The sequence below is a fragment of the Bufo bufo genome, chromosome 5 (assembly GCF_905171765.1).
Source record: "Bufo bufo chromosome 5, aBufBuf1.1, whole genome shotgun sequence".
Taxonomy (NCBI): domain Eukaryota; kingdom Metazoa; phylum Chordata; class Amphibia; order Anura; family Bufonidae; genus Bufo; species Bufo bufo.
Genome location: NC_053393.1, coordinates 113,279,891 through 113,290,088, shown reverse-complemented (window position 1 = coordinate 113,290,088; position 10,198 = coordinate 113,279,891). Strand labels below are relative to the sequence as shown.

Genomic DNA, 10,198 nt, shown 5'->3' with positions numbered 1-10,198 from the left:
AACACAGGAGGAGCTTCCACGCTATCCAGGACAGGAATCAATACTGATTAGGTAAGGGAAGGAGACCCCTTTTAAAGTTTGAGCTTCTGTGTTGTTTCCCGTCCTGGGGGCGGGGAGCACCCTCCTCCTCCTGTCAGTGCTGTTGGGAGAGGTGCCAGGTAAAAACCTGAATTTGGAAACCCAGACAAAATCTATTTAAGCGAATGATAATTTTTTTATACTGTGGGACAGATCAGCCAAGCATGAGAGCTGCTACTTAGTACTACACCCCAAATTTGTAACTGACATTGCACAAATAGTAAACCAAAATTTAAGCAAAATAATACAAAATGCCTGTTCTCAATACATTTCAATCTATTTAATGTATTGGCCAAAATGGTTTACATTATTTATTTGTTAATTAGCAAATAAAGATTCTATTTCTTCAATGTCTTCTATTTAGTAAGTCACGTCTTGAAGGTAAAGTCCAAATGGAATAATAGTGAACTGTGCTTTAATTCCTACACAGGTGTGACATATATTATATATGTAGCCGCTTATTGATAGCAAAGTAGATATACCGGTAAATGTTTCCTTTAGAAATATATTTCCTTTTTCACTGACATATAATTAATACAAATATTAAAGTAGGTCCTGTCTGTACGCTGCGAAAAAGACTTGAACTAACAATCCAAAAACATTCAATGCCCCTGTTGATTTTTTTTACAACATGTAAGTGCTTCATCCGGTGGGATTCCAGTGTACAAAACATGCCGCTGACGATTAGTCCATATAGCTTGTTATGAAGCGTCTTGTCCGCTTTTCATATTCTGAATATCCACATTTACAAGAAGAGTCGTAAAACAAGTTCTGGTAAAATATTGTTCTCGATTTCATAGCGGGCACATTCAGGGTTCGTCGTCAGCAGGAGGCGGCTGGCACAGCCTGTACAACCTACAAAATAAATACATTTAGTAAGGGTTATGTTTAATGGTTAGGTTCATAATATTTCACATAAATACTTAAAGTCACTATTCTTTCACATAATTTTATTTCATTTAATAGAGAATGGTGTAACTAGCAAATTTCTAAATCACTTCATTTACAAAAATATGCCTGCATCCACCTGAAAAAAAAAAAAAAAGCTGTACAATTATGGCCACTAGAGGTCCCACTTCCATCTAATTTGCAGTCCACTGCCTGTTGTCAGCCAAGATCTGTCCTTCGTAACAGAGACACAGAATACGGCAGAGAGAAGGTGGGGGGGGTGTCAGAGCTAGTTAAGATCCTGAGCCGGATAAGACAATGGGTGAAATTTTTGTTTTGCGGATCCACAATTTGCGGACCGCAAAACACATACAGTCATGTGAATGCACCCTGATGTAGAAGGACCTGCAAACAGCAGAGGGCAGCATCATTCTCATGCACAGTCCAGATGAGTTTAATCAGAGATGAGACTGGGGCAAGTGATGGGGTTCACTGTGACACCAGGGACTGTAGGCACCACTTGTCTGGGCAGAGTTTTGAACCATGTGGCTCTTTGGCTTTATTTAGGTTTAGCATGGCACCGTGAGCACTGTAAATGCAGTATAGTATTGTTGGCTCTATATAGGTACTGTATTGTATTCTATTGCATTTTGCATGTACGGTATAGCTCAATGTGGGCAAAATTTAGGACTATTTGGACATTGGCTGTATATAAGCACTATTTGGCTTTATGTGACATTGCTTATGTGGACACAGTATGATACAAAATAGACACTGTATGGGAGTGCAGATACTGTATGCCTTTAAGTGGGCCCTATATGACACTGTCTGGGCAATGTAGTATGCACTATGGGGGTCATTTATTAAGACTGGCATTTTAGACGCTGCTCTTAATAATCCCTTTAGCTGGCGGTGGATCCGCCGAAGTTATCTAGAGGCGTCGGCCTCTAGATAACTTCGGCGTATCCACCACTGGTCTAAAGGTAGACCATTTAGTCCATAAATTTAGACCATTTTTTATGCCTAAAACAGGCGTAAACAATGATATATGAGACGGGCCTGTCGGCCCATCCCCTTCCTCATCACGCCCAGTTATTTAGAGATGCACTTAATATAGGCAAATTTCTGATAGTAAATGACCCCCTATGTGTTCATAGTTCCTGAATTTTCAGGGACTGTCCCTTGCTTTTAGCTACAGTCTCAGCAAATTCAGACCATCCTGGACCGAAAAATGCACAGGGCTTATCTGTGTCACTACCAGAGCTTTGGGACGTTCTCACAGCTCTGTTTCTCCACCCCTGTGATGATGTCACTACTAGAGCTGGGAGGAGTTCTCATTGCTCTGTTTACTTTTGGTTTCCTTCCTCCCAGCTGTTCCTCATGCGTTTGATTTCCCTCTCTTTATATCACCCCTCCTCCTATTGTAGGGCGTGGATTATAGTTCTCATTTCAGTTGTAGCTCTTGCTTTAGTATCTTCACTTGTAGCTATCAGTTCACTGGACCTGTGTTCTGCTGCAGCAAGCACTCCGGATATTGCCAGCTGTCCTTGGATCCGTCTTCTCTGCGGCTGCAACACCTTCAGCTAAGTGTTTGACATTGTTGACATTGTTGTGTACCTGATTATTTTCTGACTGGATCTGAGGTGGCCACGGTTCCCTCCATATACTGAGTAGGGCACCGGTGGCCGTGCCCCTTCCACTATTGTAGGGGTTACAGGGGTCATCAGTCTTAGGTACGTGGGCATGCCTCGTTCCGCCATTTGGATCCGGGCATGTGCTTTAGCAGCATAGGGAGAGCTTTGAGGGTCTGACAGGGGTCACCCTTTATCCTCCCTAGTTTGGGTCCGGTCAGTAGCTCTTTTACTGTGTATACTATTGTTGCTCACATACAGCCGTGACATTATAATCCACCAAAACCGTCCTTTTTTGACATGGATCCACTTTCTGGCCTGGTTGACCGCATGCAGGGTCTTTCTTTGGAAGTAGCGGATCTCCGTCAATCTATGACTCAGCTTCAAGCATTGGGCTCTGCTCCGGCTCATGGAGTCTGTTGCGAGCCAAAGGTCTCACTTCCGGAAACGTTCTCCGGGGGCAGTGAGAATTTTGTTCGCTTCAGAGAGGCATGCAAACTCCATTTTTGCTTGTGTCCCCACTCCTCTGGTAAGGAGGAGCAGAGGGTGAGGATTGTCATCTCCCTGCTCAGGGGTAATGCTCAGACTTGGGCTTTTTCGCTGCCATCAGGGGATCCCTCCCTTCGATCCGTGGAAAGATTTTTTGTGGCCCTGGGGCAGATTTATGATGACCCAGATCGTGTTGCTCTGGCCGAATCTAACTTACGTGTTTTATGCCAGAACAAACTGTCTGCGGAGCTTTATTGTTCTGAATTTCGGAGATGGGCAGCTGATTCGGGTTGGAATGATGCTGCACTCCGGAGTCAGTTCTGTCATGGTCTCTCAGAGAGATTGAAAGATGCGTTTGCTTTCCATGAGAGACCAACGTCCTTAGAGTCTGCCATGTCATTGGCGGTACGCCTTGACAGGCGTCTAAGAGAAAGAAACGAGACCTCTCTGTCCAGCCTTTGTCAGTCTAGGGGCAGTGGTGCGGCCTCATTCAGTGTGCAGGGGCCTCATCCTGTCTCGCTCCCCTCTGAGGAGGAGCCCATGCAGCTAGGTCGACTTGCCCCTGATAAAAGAGGATTTAGTCCTCAGAGTATGGTGTGTTTTTGTTGTGGGGGCATAGGTCATTTGGCAAATGTTTGTCCGTCTAGGAGATTCTTGAACTGTACTAAGAGCAATAATAAGAGAAAAACCTCAAAAGCTAAATCATCAAATTCTGCTTCATCTGCTACTTTGGGCAAGGTTGATGTAGGAATTGATGCTTTTCCTCTGACCTGCAGTTCCCGTTTTCTCCTGTCTGCCAGGGTGGCGCTAGAGAGCAAAGTCATTTCTTGTGAGATTTTTGTCGATAGTGGAGCGGCCGTCAATCTTATTGACACTCAATTTGTAGCCATGCATGGTTTTCAGGTTTGCACATTAGAAAAGGATATACCTGTTTTTGCTATTGACTCTGCTCCACTCTCACAGAGATCTCTGAAGGGCATTGTTCACAATATCCGGCTAGCTGTAGGTGACACTCATGTGGAGGATATATCTTGTTTTGTCCTTACCGGATTGCCTTCTCCTCTAGTTTTGGGGTTACCCTGGCTCACTAGACATAACCCCACTATTGATTGGCAAGGAAGGCAAATAAATGAGTGGAGTGACTTTTGTAGAGAGAATTGTCTCACAGCGACTTTTGCAGAGGTGTCTACTAAAACTGTGCCATCATTCCTCTCTGATTTCTCGGACGTGTTTTCCGAGAGCGGTGTTCAGGAGCTACCTCTTCACCGGGAGTTTGACTGTCCCATTAACCTCATTCCCGGCGCCAAGCTGCCAAAAGCACGCCTCTACAATCTCTCACAACCGGAAAGAATCGCAATGCGAACTTATATCTCCGAGAGTCTCGAGAAGGGGCATATTCGTCCCTCAAAGTCACCTGTGGCCGCGGGTTTTTTTTTTGTTAAAAAAAAAGATGGCTCTCTGAGACCTTGCCTAGATTTTAGGGAGCTGAACCGTATCACGATTCGCGATCCCTATCCCCTTCCTCTGATCCCGGACCTCTTCAACCAAATTGTTGGGGCCAAGGTGTTTTCCAAATTGGATTTGAGAGGCGCGTACAACCTGGTCAGGGTCAGAGAGGGGGATGAATGGAAAACAGCCTTTAATACCCCTAACGGGCATTTCGAGAATCTCGTTATGCCTTTCGGCCTGATGAATGCTCCGGCCGTCTTTCAGCATTTTGTTAATAGTATTTTCTACCATTTAATGGGGAAATTTGTATTGGTGTATCTTGATGATATTTTGTTTTTTTCCCCTGATGTTCAGACCCATCAGCATCATCTTTTTCAGGTTCTGCAGATTCTGCGGGAAAATAAATTGTACGCCAAGCTGGAGAAATGTCTTTTTATGGTATCGGAGATTCAATTTCTGGGTTTTCTCCTCTCTGCTTCTGGTTTTCGCATGGATCCGGAGAAAGTCCGTGCTGTACTTGAGTGGGAGCTTCCTGAGAATCAGAAGGCATTGATGCGCTTTCTGGGTTTTGCGAACTATTACAGAAAGTTCATTTTGAATTATTCCTCTGTTGTCAAACCCCTTACTGACATGACAAAAAAGGGGGCGGATTTTTCCTCTTGGTCGGAGGAGGCGCTTGCAGCCTTTTCTAAGATTAAAGAGAGTTTTGCGTCTGCTCCCGTCTTGGTGCATCCCGATGTTTCCTTACCTTTTATTGTTGAGGTGGATGCTTCCGAGGTGGGTGTGGGTGCGGTTTTGTCCCAGGGCCCTTCTCCTGCCAAATGGCGACCCTGTGCCTTTTTCTCTAAAAAACTCTCTCCGGCAGAGAGAAACTATGATGTGGGAGATAGGGAGTTGTTGGCCATCAAGTTGGCTTTCGAGGAATGGCGCCATTGGTTGGAGGGGGCCAGGCACCCTATCACCGTTTTTACCGACCATAAGAATCTGGCATACTTGGAGTCGGCCAGGCGTATGAATCCGAGACAGGCCAGATGGTCTCTGTTCTTCTCCAGATTCAATTTTGTTGTTACATTCCGACCTGGGATAAAAAATGTGAAGGCTGATGCTCTCTCTCGCTGTTTTCCGGGAGGAGGAAACTCCGAGGACCCGAGTCCCATTTTGGCGGAGGGGGTAGCTGTTTCTGCTCTATATTCCGATTTGGAGGCCGAGGTCCAGGCTGCCCAGACTGAGGCACCTGCCCGTTGTCCTTCTGGGAAGTTGTTCGTGCCTCCTGAGCTACGTCACAAACTCTTTAAGGAGCATCATGATACGGTTCTTGCTGGTCACCCCGGGAGTAGAGCCACGGTAGATCTCATTGCTCAGAGATTTTGGTGGCCGGCTCTTCGTAAGTCGGTGGAGGGTTTTGTGGCTGCTTGTGAGACGTGCGCTCGCGCTAAGGTCCCTCGTTCACGGCCTTCAGGTTCCCTTCTCCCGTTACCCATACCTTCCCGTCCTTGGACACACCTGTCCATGGACTTTATCACGGATCTTCCTCGTTCCTCGGGGAAGTCGGTGATCCTGGTGGTGGTGGACCGTTTTAGCAAGATGGCTCATTTCGTACCTTTCCCTGGTTTACCCAATGCTAAAACGTTGGCGCAAGCTTTTGTCGACCATATTGTTAAATTGCACGGCATTCCCTCTGATATTGTTTCCGATAGAGGCACGCAGTTTGTGTCCAGGTTCTGGTAGGCTTTCTGTTCTCGCCTGGGGGTTCGGCTGTCCTTCTCTTCTGCTTTTCACCTGCAGTCGAATGGTCAGACTAAGCGCCTCAATCAGAATCTGGAGACATATTTGCGCTGTTTTGTGGCAGAGAACCAGGAGGATTGGTGTTCATTTCTCCCTCTTGCTGAGTTTGCTCTAAACAACCGTCGTCAGGAATCTTCTGATAAGTCACCATTCTTTGGTGCATATGGGTTCCATCCGCAGTTTGGGACATTCTCGGGAGGGGCTCTTTCTGGTTTACCTGAGGAGGAGAGATTTTCCTCGTCTTTGTCTACCATTTGGCAAAAGATTCAGAGTAATCTTAAAAAGATGAGTGAGAGGTATAGGCATGTGGCTGATAAGAGACGTGTGCCTGGTCCGGACCTGAATGTGGGTGATCTGGTGTGGTTGTCTACAAGAAATATTAAACTGAAGGTTCCCTCCTGGAAATTGGGTTCCAAGTTTATTGGGCCTTATAAAATCTTGTCAGTCATCAATCCTGTTGCCTTCCGTCTTGATCTTCCACGGGTTTGGAAGATACATAATGTATTTCACAGATCTCTCTTAAAACCATATGTCCAGCCCACGGTACCCTCCTCTTTGCCTCCTCCTCCGATTTTGGTTGATGGCAATCTGGAGTTTGAGGTTTCCAGAATTGTGGACTCTCGCATTGTCCGCGGTTCTCTTCAGTACCTCGTTCATTGGAAGGGTTATGGTCCTGAGGAGAGGATGTGGGTTCCGGTGTCGGACATTAAAGCCACTCGCCTCATCAGGGCATTTCATAGGGCTCATCCTGAGAAGGTGGGTCCTGGGTGTCCGGAGTCACTACCAGAGCTTTAGGACGTTCTCACAGCTCTGTTTCTCCACCCCTGTGATGATGTCACTACTAGAGCTGGGAGGAGTTCTCATTGCTCTGTTTACTTTTGGTTTCCTTCCTCCCAGCTGTTCCTCATGCGTTTGATTTCCCTCTCTTTATATCACCCCTCCTCCTATTGTAGGGCGTGGATTATAGTTCTCATTTCAGTTGTAGCTCTTGCTTTAGTATCTTCACTTGTAGCTATCAGTTCACTGGACCTGTGTTCTGCTGCAGCAAGCACTCCGGATATTGCCAGCTGTCCTTGGATCCGTCTTCTCTGCGGCTGCAACACCTTCAGCTAAGTGTACAGACATTGTTGTGTACCTGATTATTTTCTGACTGGATCTGAGGTGGCCACGGTTCCCTCCATATACTGAGTAGGGCACCGGTGGCCGTGCCCCTTCCACTATTGTAGGGGTTACAGGGGTCATCAGTCTTAGGTACGTGGGCATGCCTCGTTCCGCCATTTGGATCCGGGCATGTGCTTTAGCAGCATAGGGAGAGCTTTGAGGGTCTGACAGGGGTCACCCTTTATCCTCCCTAGTTTGGGTCCGGTCAGTAGCTCTTTTACTGTGTATACTATTGTTGCTCACATACAGCCGTGACAATCTGAGCCCTACCCATTAATGTGTTGTCCCACCTGGTTTGGGGGGCGCTGTCTATTTGGCCTTAATTTACCAACTCCGGTGTTGGCAAGTATGTGTATTTGGCTAATATATAGAATTTATAGCACATTCGGAACAATGCAAGACACAGTATGTACATACATGCAGGTAGGTCCAAAGTGTAGTGGTATCCCTACAATATTTCTTAGGAAGGTAAATATGGAAAAGTGGCAACTAACTGCAGCACCGGCAAGGTAAAGGATTTCTGTCACCAGAATTAACCCTCTTAAACTGTCTGACATTAGCGATGTGCTAATGTCAGCAGAATCCAACTCTGCTATTTTTATGTTTATTGATGCCCCCCTTACTGCACAATTCTTACTTTTGTAATATGCAAATTATCCTCTAGGAGCCGCGGGGGTGGGGGGGCGTTGCTCCTGCTCCTAGAGGCTCTGTTCTCCCACCTCATTCCACGCCCTGCCGTCCTTGATTGAGAGGCCAGCGTTCGTCTTCTTCTGCCATCCCTGTGTGTTGGTGAAACGCACTGCGCAAGCACAAGACTTGCCCAACACACAGGGCCGGCAGGAGAAGACGAACGCTGGCCTGTCAATCAAGGACGGCAGGGCGTAGAATGAGGTGGGAGAACAGAGTTGGATTCTGCTGACATTAGCACATTGCTAATGTCAGACAGTTTAAGAGGGTTAATTCTGGTGACAGAAACCCTTTAACACATAGTCAGCAGCACTCACTGTGTCCTGATTATGTCCAGATGGCTGTGTACATAGTAGAGGTCATTTTCCAAAGCTTTGTGCCAGATTTTTCACACAAAAAAACCCCGCAAAATTTGGCATTTTGTGCAACTTTTTTTATGTTTTATGATGCTCTCAGAACTTCATAAAGTGACCATGTTTTAGTCAAAGGGGCAGCCAGATACATTTAATATAATTTACACCAGAAAAATTGTGTCAATTACAACTGAAACCTAGCTGGAGTCGCTTTCATTTTCTGGCCCATGGACCTCACATGGCCTGAGCCTCCTAATAATCGGTCAGCTCTTCTGCCAGTGGGCTTTTTACTAAGATTGATGTGCAAAATTAGTTTTTAACCTATAGTATTGCTAGACTTGGCCAGTCCCGCCAATAAGAGGGGATAAGTGGACCAGATAAGAGGAGGTGGTAAATGAAGGGTATGCTATACAACAGGCAATATGGTGTAAACCTGGGTCCCGTGTGTGTGCACATATGTTCACATGTACAGGTGAAACTTGAAAAATTAGAATATTGTGCAAAAGTCCATTATTTCAGTAATGCAAATTAAAAGGAATTGCATTATTGCAGCTTAAAATTAGAATTTTGTGAAAAGGTTCAATATTCTAGGCTCAAAGTGTCACACTCTAGTCAGCTAATTAATCCATACCCCCTGAGCAAAGGGTACCTGAGATTGTGACTTTGGGGTTTCATAAGCTATAAGCCATAATCATCCAAATTATAACAAATAAAGGCTTGAAATATCTCGCTTTGCATGTAATGAGTCTATCTCATATATTAGTTGTAAATCCAGATGTAAAGTATAGGATAGATGTAACACCGTACATGTAGAATACAGGAATGTTATAATCGCTATTGATTTTAATGTTTATTTCACTTTCTTTCATGAATCTGCTTCTCGTTTTATGACTTGGTGCTGGAACTTTTGATATAGCGTCCTTGATGAATGCAGCAGGGATAAGTCCATCAGATTCACTTGACAGGGGATAAAAGTAAAAATTATCACAAAAATACTTTTTAGTCAGATTGAAACATGGGTTCAGGGGATTCGCTGGTCTCGGCCAGGACGTTTTTATTGAGGAGATTCATTTTGATGCCTCTGATAGATATTGCTTTCCTCTGCTACCTCTGAAGTGATAGACTATAGTATGAAAACTTCTAGCATTCAGATGCAATGTATTAAGCAAGAAATAGCTGTTCCTAAACGATCAATGAGATATGAATAAATGTAACCATGACATTTTAAGGGACCATACACTTTTACCTGCTGGTGATCAAAATAAGAAATATGAAACCATATGTATAGCTAGAAGACAAGACTATATAAACAGATGTACAGTACAGACCAAAAGTTTGGACACACCTTCTCATTCAAAGAGTTTTCTTTATTTTCATGACTATGAAAATTGTAGATTCATACTGAAGGCATCAAAACTATGAATTAACACATGTGGAATTATATACATAACAAACAAGTGTGAAACAACTGAAAATATGTCATATTCTAGGTTCTTCAAAGTAGCCACCTTTTGCTTTGATTACTGCTTTGCGCACTCTTGGCATTCTCTTGATGAGCTTCAAGAGGTAGTCCCCTGAAATGGTTTTCACTTCACAGGTCAGTCAGTCAGCCGAAAAATTGGGAAAACTTTGAAAGTAAGGGCTATTTGACCATGAAGGAGAGTGATGGGGTGCTGC

The 10,198-nt window shown here is 44.8% G+C and overlaps 1 protein-coding gene and 1 long non-coding RNA gene across 3 annotated transcripts in view; one reads left to right on the top strand and one right to left on the bottom strand.

Moving 5' to 3' along the window:
• Positions 1–345: 345 nt before the first annotated feature.
• Positions 346–10,198, bottom strand: part of PREX2 (phosphatidylinositol-3,4,5-trisphosphate dependent Rac exchange factor 2) — a 430,245-nt gene continuing 420,392 nt past the window's right edge. For both annotated transcript variants that reach the window (XM_040432527.1, XM_040432528.1), the window contains exon 40: positions 346–933. In XM_040432527.1, the coding sequence (XP_040288461.1) occupies positions 888–933 (46 nt within the window). In that variant the 3' untranslated portion in view covers positions 346–887. The remainder of the gene's footprint in view (positions 934–10,198) is intronic.
• LOC121001456 lies at positions 2,117–8,058 on the top strand. Its single transcript, XR_005779063.1, has 3 exons — positions 2,117–2,214; positions 7,074–7,076; positions 7,746–8,058. It is a non-coding gene; the product is annotated as an uncharacterized LOC121001456 (long non-coding RNA).